This window comes from Varroa destructor, unplaced genomic scaffold (assembly GCF_002443255.2).
Source record: "Varroa destructor unplaced genomic scaffold, Vdes_3.0 BEIS01000001.1, whole genome shotgun sequence".
Taxonomy (NCBI): Eukaryota; Metazoa; Arthropoda; class Arachnida; order Mesostigmata; family Varroidae; genus Varroa; species Varroa destructor.
Window position 1 is genome coordinate 9,743,112 of NW_019211454.1, and position 16,538 is coordinate 9,759,649.

The following is a 16,538-nucleotide window of genomic DNA, read 5'->3' on the forward strand; positions in this document are numbered from 1 at the left end:
TATATCACCTAAATGGGTACACGTGATATAGACGGGCTTTAGCAATTGACGAGCATTTCTCTGTCTCTTGGGTCGTGCTACTCGAAAGGATTGATTTTTAGAATCTAAGCTTACTTGAAGATCAGACGTGTATAACTATAGATTTATACACACACAGACGTAGTGAGAAATGGATAATAACGCTAGTTCTAATAGCTATGGTGGTTGATCTCATAGAGCTTGGTGGCCCTGAAAAGGACCGTTTTTTTGTTCCGAAGAAACGACAATTTACTTGGAGGAAGTGTACTTGGTGACAGCCTTAGTACCTTCAGACACGGCGTGCTTAGCCAGTTCACCAGGAAGCAGAAGCCTAACAGCAGTCTGAACCTCCCGAGAGGTGATAGTCGACCTCTTATTATAATGGGACAGGCGGGAGGCTTCAGCGGCAATTCTCTCAAAGATGTCGTTCACAAATGAGTTCATGATGGACATGGCTTTCGAGGAGATACCGGTATCAGGATGGACCTGTTTGAGAACTTTGTAGATGTAAATGGAGAAGGACTCCTTCCTCCTGCGTTTTTTCTTCTTCTTGTCCGTGGCACGAACATTCTTTTGAGCCTTACCAGCCTTCTTCACGGCCTTTCCTGACGGTGCGGGCGGCATCTTTTTTCAAATAAAGGCATCCCTCGACCAGCTTCTATTTATCGAGATTTGCTGCGCCGTCAGCGGACCTTTAGTGGAGAGGGAGGCTCTTGTGAGAAAAGCTCCGCTCTCCCAATAGCGCGCTCACACGCCTATAAATAGGACTCAGTAGAACTTCGAAAGCCATCTCGTGTTTGTTGTACCTAAATCGAACGAAACCATGTCTGGACGCGGCAAAGGCGGAAAATCCAAGACGAAGGCAAAGACCAGGTCTACGCGTGCGGGACTTCAGTTTCCCGTCGGTCGTATCCACCGTCTGCTGCGCAAGGGCAGTTACGCCGAACGTGTTGGGGCTGGGGCCCCCGTGTACCTTGCTGCCGTCCTTGAGTACCTTGCCGCTGAGGTTCTGGAATTGGCTGGCAACGCCGCCCGTGACAACAAGAAAACCCGGATTATCCCTCGACATTTACAGTTGGCCATCCGTAATGACGAGGAATTAAATAAGCTTCTATCTGGCGTGACCATCGCCCAAGGTGGTGTCTTACCCAACATCCAGGCTGTCCTTCTGCCTAAGAAGACCGAGAAGGCCCAGGCTTAAGACTCTCGCAATTGAAAAAACGGCCCTTTTCAGGGCCACCAGATGTTATAGGATCATATATTAGAAGCATTCTTTAACATTTCTTTAATCAATTTAACATAATATATTTATATAGATCATATCTGGTAAGTGGTGGGATGCTATATAGACGCGGCATCTACTTCTCAAATAGCAGACGAATGCATTTGATCCTGCACAATAATCCTTTGGTAATTAATAATTTCCGTAAATACCTCTGCTGAACACCAGGGCTTTTCCGGCCAACAAAACTAGGAATGATCTCTTTAGTCTACACAAACGGCCTTTTACAGGATTGCTTGTCTGTTCGAATAAAATCATGTTTTGTATCTTCTAAATGAATTTTAATATAATTTCAGTAGATTCACGTTTAATACGTGAGTTAAATGAAATGACATAGGAGACATTTGTTATCAAAGTCTTGGTCTGTTAAACGCATGCTGTTCGTCTTGGTTACCCTTTGATCCATTATTTAACTCAAGAAAACCCTCCGGACGTTGACAAAAGGTCATTAAGTCGTATTCGATTACATTCAAAACTTTTATACATATGTATCTCATGAATGACGTTCTTTGAAATAATCTGGAGGACACCACGAGTCTCCTCGTAAATTAGACCAGAGATATACCTGACACTATCACGGTAAGCCAAGCGGCGTGTAGCGGATTTAAAAACACCCTGAATATTATCACGAAGAATCTTTCGGTGACGCTTAGCTCCTCCTCTTTCAAGGCCCTTCCCTCTTTTTTATCACGGCCAAAGATGTTGCTTTTTCACTCAACTACAAGCAGAATGTTTATGAGGACGTGTTATCCTTTATGGTTAATCAAGGCACCATGTATGCCGATTTAACTGTCCCTAGTATCTTTTTGCCCGCCCATAACGATGTAGGTATTCTCTTATTTGGTATTTTGAAACGCTTTGGCGCGCTAAAGGGATGCGATCACCAATCAAGTGGTCACGTGACTGAATTCAGATCTTTGTTCGGCGACCGTTAAGGCTGCGTAGTTTATGTGCACCAGCGTAGAGTAAAATAAGGACTGCTTAAGCTATTTTTAAGAAGGGCTATAATAAGCGCTTATACTTATATCGCGTGGCAATAATTTGCTGTAGCAATCGTTTGATTTATTGGGTATAAAATATGTGGATAAATCTTCTTTTTTAGCTTCTGGCTAATTTACCCGGGTTCATGAAAGTGGGTTCTCTAGTGTTTAGTATAAGGGTCTTCGTATCATGGATGATGAGGCGGGGGTTTCTTATTGATTTTTCAGATTTCTACAATGACTCGTTGCTATTCCTTGCCATGGAACGACTTTATTTAAAATTTGCCAACTATATTCGAACTCGTGATGTCTCCAAGTTTATCCCAAAATTTTGTGCGTCGGACCTATATTCTCAGGAATTTATGGGTTCAACCAACTTTATGTTCTATATTATATTTATCATTACGTGAACTTGGAGTATAAAGTTTCGAAAATTAGATCAATAAATTTAATAGCTTTTAAGGATTTTTATTTTTGAGCGGAACAATATTTTATTACCATATAAGCAATGTTCTGTATAAAAATACTCTCAAATAGATGAGTTAACGTATTTCTGGGCGGGCTAATATAAATGTGTAAATATCTGTGAAATCAACTTGTACCATGAGGTTAACAAATACCTTGAATTCAAACTTTTTCGGCATTTTCCTCATGACATTATTTATTTAATGCTTACCCGATCCTTTTCTACCAGATTAATGTCCAAATCAGCGTAGGTTTATCATGTATCCTGCGTCACCTGACACGACTCAGGAAAGAAAATCTTCGTCATGACCGCTATTAAATAGGCAAATTGTTCATTTTGATTGGAACATGCTGCAATATAAAACGCATATTAAAGACATTGCTTCATTCATTTTTGTTATACGCGATTCATTCCATAATTTTATAGTACCTAAACTAACATAACTAGAAAAACCACTAATTTTGTTAAAAACCTCATTAAAACTCATAAAGAATCAAATCAAAATATCTCAACAGCAAAATGTTGGTTAAACATAGACAGAATCCAAGCAAAACGGTATAGCACAGTTCATTTCAAAAGTTTGAATTAGGAAGTTTCTGAGAAAAGACCAACACACACATGTAACAAAACTCTACTTCAAAATGCAAAAATTCCGCATTTTTTACTATAACAAGCTCGGCATTCACTTTAAACACCAGCTCGAAACACGAAGAATATGAAGAGATTGTAAAGTGGTTGATCTCGTAAAACCTGGTGGCCCTGAAAAGGGCCGTTTTTTGTGCCGAAGAACCGACGATTTACTTGGAAGAAGTGTACTTAGTGACGGCCTTGGTTCCTTCAGACACGGCGTGCTTAGCCAGTTCACCAGGAAGCAGGAGCCTAACGGCGGTCTGAACCTCCCTAGAGGTGATAGTCGACCTCTTATTATAATGGGACAGGCGGGAGGCTTCAGCAGCGATTCTCTCAAAGATGTCGTTCACAAACGAGTTCATGATGGACATAGCCTTCGAGGAGATACCGGTGTCGGGGTGGACCTGCTTAAGGACCTTGTAGATGTAGATGGAAAAGGACTCCTTCCTTCTGCGCTTCTTCTTCTTCTTGTCCGTAGCACGAACATTCTTTTGGGCCTTACCGGCCTTTTTCACAGCCTTTCCTGACGGTGCGGGCGGCATTGTCACTCGAATGAGGGCACCCTTCGACCAGCTGCTATTTATCATGATTCGCTGCGCCGACAACAAAGCCAAAGTGGAAAGGGCGTACTTGTGAAAGACGCTCCGCTCTCCCAGTGGCGCGCTCGCAATGCCTATAAATACGACTCAGTAAAACTCCGAATCATCTTGTTCTTGTTGTACTTGAGCCAAACGAAACCATGTCTGGACGCGGAAACCTTCGTTTTCGACTTCCCCCCCTTTCCGCGTCCAGACATGGTTTCGTTTGGCTCAAGCACAACAAGAACAAGATGATTCGAAGTTTTACTGAGTCGTATTTATAGGCATTGTGAGCGCGCCACTGGGAGAGCGGAGCGTCTTTCACAAGTACGCCCTTTCCACTTTGGCTTTGTTGTCGGCGCAGCGAATCATGATAAATAGCAGCTGGTCGAAGGGTGCCCTCATTCGAGTGACAATGCCGCCCGCACCGTCAGGAAAGGCTGTGAAAAAGGCCGGTAAGGCCCAGAAGAATGTTCGCGCTACGGACAAAAAGAAGAAGAAGCGCAGGAGGAAGGAGTCCTTTTCCATCTACATCTACAAGGTCCTTAAACAGGTCCACCCTGACACCGGTATCTCCTCGAAGGCTATGTCCATCATGAACTCGTTTGTGAACGACATATTTGAGAGGATCGCCGCCGAGGCCTCCCGTCTGTCCCATTATAATAAGAGGTCGACTATCACCTCTCGGGAGGTTCAGACCGCCGTTAGGCTCCTGCTTCCTGGTGAACTGGCTAAGCACGCCGTGTCTGAAGGCACCAAGGCCGTCACTAAGTACACTTCTTCCAAGTAAATCGTCGGTTCTTCGGCACAAAAAACGGCCCTTTTCAGGGCCACCAGGTTTTACGAGTTCAACCACTTTACAACCTCTTCATATTCTTCGTGTTTCGAGATGGTGTCCAAAGTGAATGCCGAGCCTGTTATAGTAAAAAATGCGGATTTTTTGTATTTTGAGATAGATTTTTGTTACATGTGTGTGTTGGTCTTTTCTCACAAACTTCCTAATTCAAACTTTTGAAATGAACTGTGCTATACCGTTTTGCTTGTATTCTGTCTATGTTTAACTAACATTTTGCTGTTTAGATATTTTACTCAACGATTCTTTATGAATTTTAATGATGTTTTTAATAAAATTAGTGGTTTTTCTACTTAGGTTATTTTAGGTACCATAAAATTGTGGAATGAATCGCGTATTAGAAAAATGAATGGAACAAATTCTTTAATATGCGTTTTATATTGCAGCGTGTTCCAATCAAAATGAACAATTTGCCTATTTAATAGCGGTAATGACGAAGAGCTGATTTTCTTTCCTGAGTCGTGTCAGGTGGCGCAGGATACATGATAAACCTACGGTGATTTGGACATTAATCTAGTAGAGAAAGATCGGGTAAGCATTAAATAGATAATGCCATGAAGAGAATGCCGAAAAAGTTTGAATCCAAGATATTTGTTCATCACTCATGGCACAAGTTGATTTCACAAATATTTACACATTTATATTAGCCCGCACAAAAATACTTTAACTCACCTATTTGAGAATATTTTTATATAGAACATTGCTTATATGATAATAAAATATTGTTCCGCTCAAAAAGAACTTAGAAGCTACTAAATTTATTGATATAATTTTCAAAACTTTATACTCCAAGTTCACGTAATGGTAAATATAATATAGAACATAAAGTTGGCTGAACCTATAAATTCTTGAGAATATAGGTTCGACACACAAAATTTTGGGGTGAACTTGGAGATATCGCGAGTCCGAGTATAGTTGGCAAATTTTAAATAAAGTCGTTCCATGGCAAGGAACGACTCATTAGAGATATCTGAAAAATCTATAAGAAACCCCCGCCTCATCATCCATGATACGAAAACCCTTATACTAAACACCAGAAAACCCACTTTCATGAACCCGGTTAAATTAGCCAGAAGCTAAAAAAGAAGATTTATCCACATGTCTTATACCTAATAAATCAAACGACTGCTGCAGCAAATTATAGCCACACGATATAAGTATAAGCGCTTATTATAGCCCTTCTCAAAAATAGCTTAACCAGTCCTTATTTTACTCTACGCTGGTGTACATAAACTACGCAACCTTAACGGTCGCCGAACAAAGATTTGAATTCAGCCACGTGACCACTTGGTTGGTGATCGCGTCCCTTAAGTATGCCAAAGCGTTTCAAAATACCAAATAAGGGAATACCTACATCGTTTTTGGCGGGGAAAAAAATACTAGCGGCAGTTAAATCGGCACACATGGTGCCTTGATTAACCATAAAGCGTAACACGTCCTCAGAAACATCCTGCTTGTAGTTGAGTGAAAAAGCAACGTCTTTGGCCGCGACAAAAGAGGGAAGGGCCTTGAAAGGGGAGGAGCTAAGCGTCACCGAAAGATTCTTCGTGATAATATTCAGGGTGTTTTTAAACCCGCTACCCGCCGCTTGGCTTACCGTGGTAGTGTCAAGCGTATCTCTGGTCTAATCTACGAGGAGACTACTAGTGTCCTTTAGATCTTTTAAGAGAACGTCATTCATGAGATACACACGTATAAAAGCTTTGGATGTAATCAAACATGACTTAACGACCTTTTGTCACCGTCCGTAGGGTTTTCTTGGATTAAATAATGTATCAAAGGGTAACCAAGACGAACAGTATGCGTTTAGCAGGTTATATACGCACGACAAAGACTTTGGATGACGGATAATAAATGTTTCCTATGTCATTTCATTTAACCCACGTATTAAGCGTGAATCTACTGAAACGATATTAAAATTAATTTAGAAGATACAAAACATGGTTTTATTCGAACAGACAAGCAATCCTGTAAAAGGCCGTTTGTGTAGACTAAAGAGATCATTCCTAGTTTTGTTGACCAGAAAAGCCCTGGTGTTCAGCAGAGGTATTTACGGAGATTATTAATTACCATGGGATTATTGTGCAGGATCGAATGCATTTGTTTGCTATTTGAGAAGTAAATGCCGCGTTTATATAGCATCCTGTCACTTATCAGATACGATCTATATAAATATATTATGTTAAATCGATTAAAGAAATGTTAAAGAATGCTTCTAATATATGATCCTATAACATCTGGTGGCCCTGAAAAGGGCCGTTTTTTCAATTACGAGAGTCTTAAGCCTGGGCCTTCTCGGTCTTCTTAGGCAGAAGGACAGCCTGGATGTTGGGTAGGACACCACCTTGGGCGATGGTCACGCCAGATAGAAGCTTATTTAATTCCTCGTCGTTACGGATGGCCAACTGTAAATGTCGAGGGATAATCCTGGTTTTCTTGTTGTCACGGGCGGCGTTGCCAGCCAACTCCAGGACCTCAGCGGCGAGGTACTCAAGGACGGCAGCAAGGTACACGGGGGCCCCAGCCCCAACACGTTCGGCGTAACTGCCCTTGCGCAGCAGACGGTGGATACGACCGACGGGAAACTGAAGTCCCGCACGCGTAGACCTGGTCTTTGCCTTCGTCTTGGATTTTCCGCCTTTTCCGCGTCCAGACATGGTTTCGTTCGATTTAGGTACAACAAACACGAGATGGTTTATTACCAAGCCAGCCATCCGTCGTTTGGCTCGTCGTGGAGGTGTCAAGCGTATTTCCGGTTTGATCTACGAGGAAACCCGTGGTGTCCTCAAGGTCTTCCTGGAGAACGTCATCCGTGACGCTGTCACTTATACCGAACATGCCAAAAGAAAGACCGTAACCGCTATGGATGTTGTCTATGCCCTCAAAAGGCAAGGACGCACCCTCTACGGCTTTGGTGGTTGAACTGGACTGATGATCAAGGACTCACTGTCCGTAAAAAAACGGCCCTTTTCAGGGCCACCAAATCTTACAAAATCAGAAACATTTTATCGCATCACATTATATAGCTTGGACTGTTAAAGCATTATTTTAATTTTTTTTAACACCAATGAAAACAGGGTTTTGTATATGACATTATATAATAATACCCCTTGTGTCAAATGCCAGTCATTTCATTAAAGTTCACTCTAGGTCAGACCAGGAGCGATTAATTAGTTTCTTTGTTATGCATGCGTGCCGGATTACTACAATACCTTCATTAATTACAAAATACCACTCTGCTCCAATATTTGATTATGTATCGTCTTTTTTTCCTTTGTTCATGAGTACATCGGGTCTCAACAGTAAATTCCCATAAGACTCAATGTAACAACATCGGCTTAAGAGATATATCGAGAACTTGTGTAATTTATACAAGAGGTAAAGGTGGCAGTATAACATTAGATTAACGTAGTAATGTGTCACGTCAAATTTAATGAACGTCGTGAAGTATGCATGATGTAGCGTCAAATTTATATACAAGTGATTATCATGTATGAAGTTGTTGATAAAATGGGCTATACTTACGAAATCGAGTTTCTGAAGGGATTTTAAGATACAGTCAGATGAATCGACGAATTTAGAATAGAAAAACTCAATGCAAACGTTATAGATATCGATTCATGTTTTTACCTCGTTATGCGTTGGGAAACTGAAAAAACAAAGAAATCCTCGTAAAACTTACTGACTAAATTCAAGTTATTTTTCTAGACATAGTTGTCTGAATAAAAAATTGTCTTCGCACTCCTCAGAGTTCCGACAATAATATGTAACTATAAGTTCCGCTTGTTCGAGGTTTTGGGCAGCGAACGACACTGCAAACTGAACGACAAAGCATTAGTAATTAAAAATAGCTATTAAATATAATTATGGGGATTTGTGAATAAGGTGCTTGAGAATACATTATTATGGATGTTGGACATTTGTGTCTTTTTTTTTTAAATTTAAGATCGTATATGTGTCATTATTTTGTCTAAGCCATCTTAAAATGTTTGTTTTTTTCAGTTAGATACTTGACCGTCCATGGAAATGCATAGAGAGATTAGTAATTATAAAGCGCATGAGTTCATAAGCGAAATGCTCATTATGTGTGATCTCATAAAATAAGGTGGCCCTGAAAAGGGCCGTTGTTTTTGACAAGAAGTTTCTTATGCCTGGGCCTTTTCGGTCTTCTTGGGCAGAAGGACAGCCTGGATGTTCGGCAAGACACCACCCTGAGCGATGGTCACGCCAGACAGAAGCTTATTCAACTCCTCGTCGTTACGGATGGCCAACTGAAGATGCCGGGGGATAATCCTGGTCTTTTTGTTGTCACGGGCGGCATTGCCAGCCAACTCAAGGACTTCAGCGGCGAGATACTCAAGAACGGCAGCAAGGTACACGGGGGCACCAGCTCCGACACGCTCCGCATAGTTGCCCTTGCGGAGCAAACGGTGGATACGACCTACAGGAAACTGGAGTCCCGCACGCGAAGACCTGGTCTTGGCCTTCGTTTTCGACTTCCCCCCCTTTCCGCGTCCAGACATGGTTTCGTTTGGCTCAAGCACAACAAGAACAAGATGATTCGAAGTTTTACTGAGTCGTATTTATAGGCATTGTGAGCGCGCCACTGGGAGAGCGGAGCGTCTTTCACAAGTACGCCCTTTCCACTTTGGCTTTGTTGTCGGCGCAGCGAATCATGATAAATAGCAGCTGGTCGAAGGGTGCCCTCATTCGAGTGACAATGCCGCCCGCACCGTCAGGAAAGGCTGTGAAAAAGGCCGGTAAGGCCCAGAAGAATGTTCGCGCTACGGACAAAAAGAAGAAGAAGCGCAGGAGGAAGGAGTCCTTTTCCATCTACATCTACAAGGTCCTTAAACAGGTCCACCCTGACACCGGTATCTCCTCGAAGGCTATGTCCATCATGAACTCGTTTGTGAACGACATATTTGAGAGGATCGCCGCCGAGGCCTCCCGTCTGTCCCATTATAATAAGAGGTCGACTATCACCTCTCGGGAGGTTCAGACCGCCGTTAGGCTCCTGCTTCCTGGTGAACTGGCTAAGCACGCCGTGTCTGAAGGCACCAAGGCCGTCACTAAGTACACTTCTTCCAAGTAAATCGTCGGTTCTTCGGCACAAAAAACGGCCCTTTTCAGGGCCACCAGGTTTTACGAGTTCAACCACTTTACAACCTCTTCATATTCTTCGTGTTTCGAGATGGTGTCCAAAGTGAATGCCGAGCCTGTTATAGTAAAAAATGCGGATTTTTTGTATTTTGAGATAGATTTTTGTTACATGTGTGTGTTGGTCTTTTCTCACAAACTTCCTAATTCAAACTTTTGAAATGAACTGTGCTATACCGTTTTGCTTGTATTCTAGTGAGTCTAAAGAAGGATGCTTTTTTGATCAGTACTTCAATCAAGCGGCCAAATGAATGTTACAAACTTATTTCTAAGATGCTGAACTTCCCATGTGTGAATTAATCATTTTTGCATTTAGGAAAACTGTGTAACCCTTTAAGTAACTTAAGATTAATTCTAAAACATTCTGTTATGTTGTATTTATTATTCGTATTTAAACTACAAAGCGTCTGATCTTTTAGGATGTGGTGGCCCTGAAAAGGGCCGTTTTTTACCGAATAATCAGTAATTTAAGCACGCTCTCCGCGGATACGACGGGCAAGCTGGATATCCTTGGGCATGATGGTGACACGCTTGGCGTGGATGGCGCACAGGTTGGTGTCCTCAAATAGGCCGACAAGGTAGGCCTCGGACGCCTCTTGGAGGGCCATGACAGCCGAGCTCTGGAAACGTAGATCAGTCTTGAAGTCTTGAGCAATTTCACGGACAAGACGCTGGAAGGGCAGCTTCCGGATTAAGAGCTCAGTCGACTTCTGGTAACGACGGATCTCACGGAGAGCGACGGTACCGGGCCTATAACGATGAGGCTTCTTCACACCGCCGGTGGCCGGGGCCGATTTGCGGGCAGCTTTGGTGGCCAGCTGTTTACGCGGGGCCTTTCCACCAGTCGACTTACGAGCGGTCTGCTTGGTACGAGCCATAACTTCGTTCCCTTAACAACAGCGTTATGGCGCGGTCAAGCTACTCCATTGCTTATATAGCGATTGGGGCGAGGGTGTACTCAGACTTGCAGCGCCCCCTGGGAGGACGCGTCAGCAACCATTGGAAATCGAAAAATTTCCCAAACTTCATGTGCTCTGCTGTCTGTATTTCAGCTGTGTTAACCAACGAGTTTCTTTTTTTTGATCTCTGATATTTTGTTGTTCGTCAAACTTATTTATATCAATTACTTGGAATCGACAAGAATATCTTTTTAACTAACATTAACAAAAACAAGATCATTAGGACTTACGGTTTGAAACTTGAATAATCAGTCAGTGAGCAATAGTATGCCGACTCTGTTAACGCATGTAATTAGAATTTGGACTATGAGATTCTGCACGACAGTACTACTAGAATTAATTTAGTCGAGCCGGTAACAAGGAGCGTCTTCAGACGAAAAATAATTATTATTGACTTTATTCAAACCAATGTCAACTTTTACTCAAAAAATTATTAACTTATTAATGTAACTACTTAAATGTTGCTGGTTTGAGGTACCCAAGCTAACGCATCCAAAGATAAAAAAAATCAGGTCAACGAAAAACAATTCGAAATTGCGTCGAATCACATGATCCATTCGATGCTTGCGCCCCTGGGGGCGCCAAAACTTTGTACCGATAAGAGAGGAGGACTAACCTTTGGGTCTTCTGATTGGCTAGCCAATATGCAGCATTTTTTGGCGATCACAGCGCCATCACATGCGGTGCTCTTTCCGTCTTTAAATAGAACGACAGCAAACAAGACAAAAGCATATTTCGTTCAGCTAATAAGCTGCTACCGTACAGTTGGATTTTGTATCTAAGTTCGCTTCTGACTTGAAGGTATTTGGTAAATATCCGGCGTTGTAAGTGGCTGCATATAGTTAACTGAATGTTCGAGATGTTCTGAACAAGGTAGACGTGACCCATAGATAAGTACTAAAGTAAATGTAACGTTCGTTCGTACCAGGACCAAACAGAAAAGTTGGGAGTGATGTCAGATTTGCGCAATGAGTTGATCCTCAACTTTCTGAAATCCAAAAGTGCTTTAAGAACGACTCGGTTACATATTTCGAGTTCCATATCCGGTTCAACATTACCACAAAGGTTTGGGTTCTTCCAGCACGAATCAGCGTATGCCTAACCTCATCACGCGTTCCTAAGGTATTATTAGAGCATCATCACGGGAATCAGGGCGGCTCACTTCGTTATTATGTTCTAATTATAAAGTCAATATGGCTGTCATACAGTCGGGTGGACATAGGCATGTTGAATATAGCTAACACGTATTTACTTTATTTATTTATTAATTGCTTATGTTAATTTTGTGCTTTTAAATATTAACAAAAAATTTCCATCTATATGTGTTCATGTTGCAAAGTATTGAGCATGTTTATCCGTTAGGTTAAGTTTAAGGAACTTTAAGGAACTATATACTAGCACGTGCCGGGCTCGACCTTCAAGAGATTAGTGATAAGAGTTTCTGTATTTCCAATACTGTCAATTAACACCTATATGCATACCGGTTTGTGGCTAGCTTGACAAGTTTTGTTCCCAATCTTTATTAAGTGCTACGTGTCTGTCATGCGTCGGACGCCATTCTGTACCCATTTTGCACGTTAGCCACGTTTTCTCCAATGCAGTCCTTTCACACTTTTTAATGAGTGAGTGAGTAATCAAACAAATCCATACCTCCACAACTATCAAACAATATCATTAAGCTTAACTAGCCCTATCTATTAAGATTTTTCCCAGCGAAGAACATTTGCTCCACTTATATGTATATTGATTATAGTCATTTTTACCCATCATCACTATGACTTTTATTATAACGATCATGATTTCGAGCTTTATTTTTACTCGTTTAATAACATTTTTTCCGTTTCGTATTTTGCTCATGCTCTAGCAACTGTTGCATCGGCCCTTTATTCTGGAGACCCTTCTGGCAACTTCGGACTCCCTGTGTTTTCTCTTTGTTTCACGACACTGTGTCCACGGTCCCGTCCGACCATTTACTTGTCCACGTCCATACATTCATCTAGCGGGCGAAGCCCCCATCCCTTGTCGCACGCACATACAAAATCTTATATATATATAGGGGCATATATTATTTGGGTGCGTTTGTAAATGATGGGCTTATGGCTGTGTGGAAATAGAGCTGTTTGCACCAACGCGATGTCTGTCTGTATCGCGGTAGGTTAGTCTCGCCTAGAGGCTGGTATCGCAGGTGTGCTAGGTGCAGTCAGTTTCTGCGAGTCCACAGCTGGTAGCTAGCTAATTTGGCGTTGGCTGTGATACCGTAAGATGATTCCGAAGATTTGTTTCTATAAAGGATTAGCCAAAGGTTAGTTCGCATAACAAGGCTCTGGTTTCTGGTCAAAATATTTGCCTAACTATGAAATGAACCTTTACTTCACGGCTACTGCCGGTGCCGTCGGCGTTTTTGCGATGGTAGGGACGGCGCTGTGTGACATTCGAAATCTGCGGGAGAGAACGTTATAGCCACGCGCACCGTCATACCCGTTACCGGCACAAATATTACCACCGAAGTCACTAACCAGCGCAGACGACGACAACGACAAAGCTAATAACTGCAATGATCATAGCAGCTGATACGATACATACAGCGTAAACCGCACAAGTAACGCCAGCAGAATCAACCTGCCGCAGAAGCGTCTGGCCAGTCGTTTACCAAACACCGCGAGCGACGATCGAAGAGCAATCGCAGTGGTACAAGTGGTAGCGGTAGCGAAAAACAAAGTTGAAGCGAAAGTACGCTACGCACGCCGCTGTCGCGTCGTTGCAGTTCGTCTTTTCGGTCGGCCGTCCAGAATCAAATAATAATAATGATTGAAGCGACGAGATTTGAGTTTTTGCTTTTATTTATTTATTTATTTTTTTCACTTCTGTAGCTGTGGCTTCTGCTTATTATTCCGTTGTTGTTGACGTCTAGCGATATTCGGTTGTCGTTGCCACTGAGAACAGGGGACGGCTTACCGACTACCTGAGGACATTTAATGTAAAAAGCGATTCACGTGGAGACTAGTGATGGCCTGCATAGATAAGGACATCTGGGGGTGTGCACCTCCACGTTGATGTGTCTCGGGGCAGTTTGTCAATGGATAATGGTTTCATCGTAGAGATCAGTAGAGTGGCATAATCACGCACTAAGTGTGCAGCATTGGTCAATCAGGACAGCGTAGGTATATGTGACATTTTGGTACATGCGAAAAAATGACGGTCTTCGAAGACGGAATTTTAATCTTGTAGATCATGCCTACTGCTTATAAGAGGAATTTATTATGTAGATAGTTTGATGAAGAGTAAACATCTTTTTCCTTGCTGCCACTCGGGGACAGGAGCTGAATGAAGAAAGTGAACCCTGCGAAATGTCACATATAGGTACGTTACCCAACGAAATTCGCACCGGCAGTTACCGGTGATCGAATCTCATGAAGGCAGTCCGGACGTCGTAATTTCAGGCAGCTAGCGTAACAGTAGCTGAAAACAATTGGTAAAATCGGGCTTTTGATTATGGCTATGATGAAATGACCGATTCTAAAACAACCGAGAGTCTTGTTTACGCATCGGATGGACTATAAGGGGACCGTCCCCATCAAGCAGGTCTATCTTCGCGCCGTTGACGCTATTGGCGAGGAAGTGTCATAGCTTACGTTAGCGAATGACATCGAGGTCATGCGACGATTCGTGCCTCAATGTGTCCGTACTATGTAGGAAGTGTGCTTATCACTGCTTGTTGTTATGTTAGTTTTTTTGTTATTATTTGAAATATCCGGCCGATTAGTTCAGCTGTGCTAGGTATTATTTTCCTGTTGCGTTTGGGATTCTGCTCGTATGTACATCTAGATCTAGTTATCGTCTCCATTGATACGAGCGCTACGAAGGCTTCTGTAATAATGTTCTATGTTAACAATTAAATCGTGTGCAAGTGCTACGATATATAATTGGCAATAGTAATCGATTATAATAATATCTATGGCATGTTTACAGGGGGTATCAGTGGATTTATTTATACATGAGAAGTGTGCAAATATGCGCTCAACATCTAAGAACGACTAGAAATCAAACAACAGTCCTGCTTAATCCCTGCCGAAGAAACGTCTAGTTCTGTTGACATCTAGCGGTATTTAATCCACTAGCTTCGCAAAGACGGGACCCAAATAATGCCCGCTATGGGGCAGTGAAACTGTATCGTTCATGATGGCACCACTGCGAGCACACGTACTAATAGAAAAGTACCTATATATTAATACTAAACTGTTCCCAATAAACACTGCTCTGATATAGCGACCGATCGATGTTACAACCGCTACTGCTGCTGCCACTGGGAAAACACCGATCAATTCAACTGTTACATATAAATATCGAAGGGTAATTTATTGATTTATCCTATCAGACCCTCGATTTAGGTAGATGCTTGATCCGAGAATCATGAATATCATTCGCTCGGAAATCTAGACCCACTTGGGTTTTTCAAAGACATCCCGACATCGAATTGTTCACGATGTGCCCATGTGCATCTTCACTAAGCATCATTGGTGGACGGACTAATCAGTAAACATAACGTGAAATTACAATCGCAGATTCAAAATACGTTGTCGGTACACTACCGAGCTGTATCGCGCACAGATTAAGGAACGCGTTCCTTATATATTTGCTAGCTTAGGAACCAGTCTAGGACATATCTTTACACATGCATAAATATACGGTGCGTTTATAGAGACCTATTTCCCTTAGTCGATGTTGACTGCTAGTAATAAGGAATACTATAGCAGGATTTGTCTATAGCCATTATTGTCCAGTACCTATTGATACCTAAAACGCTGCGTTCAAGCTGGCAGCTCCTGTTGTGGCAAATGAACGCTCGTTCGTCACAGGCGACCCATCGCTATACGCTGGATTGAATTTAGCTAGAATAATCTATGCAATCGTACATAGAACTTGTTTCACAAAAAACGAACTACCTCCGCCATCTCCTACTGTTACGTTACGCATTCGATCATGCCATCAGTATATCCATTTGTTAACTATTGCACCGAAGCATCTGAATGCTCCAGCCGTGTGATGGCTATAAAACCCGTGTATCCCTATACAGTAACTTTTTGGCTACCGTTTCTGATTAGAATTCGGGTCATACACTTTAAACAACCAGTAACCAACACAGGAAGAACCTCTATTATAGCGTCATTTGTCCAGCTTAATGAATAGTTAGCTATCCGTACTCATAGCAATGCGAGAGCCAAATAGGTTAGCGTTAAATAGTTGGGCTAATTTGGAAAATCCTACACAGCTTTTTTTGTTTGTGTTAAATGTCACGCCTTCCTATTAAAGAGACTCATTTAGCGTTTGTAGTTGCCTTCGGAACTTTCCTCCCGTACGTGCTAACATCTAATCTACTGAGGTCTCATGAAGGAGTCCGGCAAGCAACGGTACCTTTGTCATGTGGTCGTAGACGCTCGTTTGTTGGCATAAGATAGTTGTTACTCTCTTTAACATACGCGTGGTCGTGGTCAAAACAAGCGTGTCTATGGCCAGGGTAGCTGAATTTTGCTGGGATCACCCTTAGGGGGCGTAGCCGTAAGCAAAGAGAAACAACAATAACGACATTTTTGCTGCAAGTAGCTCCCTCGTAC

General features: G+C 42.3%; 9 protein-coding genes across 11 annotated transcripts in view; 3 read left to right on the plus strand and 6 right to left on the minus strand.

Moving 5' to 3' along the window:
- The window catches only part of LOC111250889 (uncharacterized), a 123,788-nt gene that overhangs the window by 93,102 nt on the left and 14,148 nt on the right, over positions 1–16,538 (minus strand). The gene's annotated exons all lie outside the window — the stretch shown is intronic.
- On the minus strand, positions 211–725 carry LOC111250953 (histone H2B). The gene has a single exon (XM_022806985.2). It carries the CDS (start codon positions 640–642, stop codon positions 268–270), a length of 375 nt encoding a protein of 124 aa, XP_022662720.1. The 5' UTR covers positions 643–725; the 3' UTR covers positions 211–267.
- Positions 795–1,892, plus strand: LOC111250948 (histone H2A-like). Its single transcript, XM_022806974.2, has one exon. It carries the CDS (start codon positions 842–844, stop codon positions 1,217–1,219), a length of 378 nt encoding a protein of 125 aa, XP_022662709.1. The 5' UTR covers positions 795–841; the 3' UTR covers positions 1,220–1,892.
- Positions 2,029–3,939, minus strand: LOC111250914 (histone H2B). The gene has a single exon (XM_086987047.1). It carries the CDS (start codon positions 3,916–3,918, stop codon positions 3,544–3,546), a length of 375 nt encoding a protein of 124 aa, XP_086843173.1. The 5' UTR covers positions 3,919–3,939; the 3' UTR covers positions 2,029–3,543.
- Positions 4,335–5,548, plus strand: LOC111250908 (histone H2B). Its single transcript, XM_022806868.2, has one exon. The coding sequence runs from the start codon at positions 4,370–4,372 to the stop codon at positions 4,742–4,744; it is 375 nt and encodes a 124-aa protein (XP_022662603.2). The 5' UTR covers positions 4,335–4,369; the 3' UTR covers positions 4,745–5,548.
- Positions 6,727–7,493, minus strand: LOC111250934 (histone H2A-like). The gene has a single exon (XM_022806939.2). The coding sequence runs from the start codon at positions 7,462–7,464 to the stop codon at positions 7,087–7,089; it is 378 nt and encodes a 125-aa protein (XP_022662674.1). The 5' UTR covers positions 7,465–7,493; the 3' UTR covers positions 6,727–7,086.
- Positions 8,727–9,372, minus strand: LOC111250938 (histone H2A). The gene has a single exon (XM_022806948.2). The coding sequence runs from the start codon at positions 9,328–9,330 to the stop codon at positions 8,953–8,955; it is 378 nt and encodes a 125-aa protein (XP_022662683.1). The 5' UTR covers positions 9,331–9,372; the 3' UTR covers positions 8,727–8,952.
- LOC111250904 (histone H2B) lies at positions 9,493–10,148 on the plus strand. Its single transcript, XM_022806855.2, has one exon. The coding sequence runs from the start codon at positions 9,528–9,530 to the stop codon at positions 9,900–9,902; it is 375 nt and encodes a 124-aa protein (XP_022662590.2). The 5' UTR covers positions 9,493–9,527; the 3' UTR covers positions 9,903–10,148.
- On the minus strand, positions 10,330–10,860 carry LOC111250926 (histone H3). The gene has a single exon (XM_022806927.2). The coding sequence runs from the start codon at positions 10,843–10,845 to the stop codon at positions 10,435–10,437; it is 411 nt and encodes a 136-aa protein (XP_022662662.1). The 5' UTR covers positions 10,846–10,860; the 3' UTR covers positions 10,330–10,434.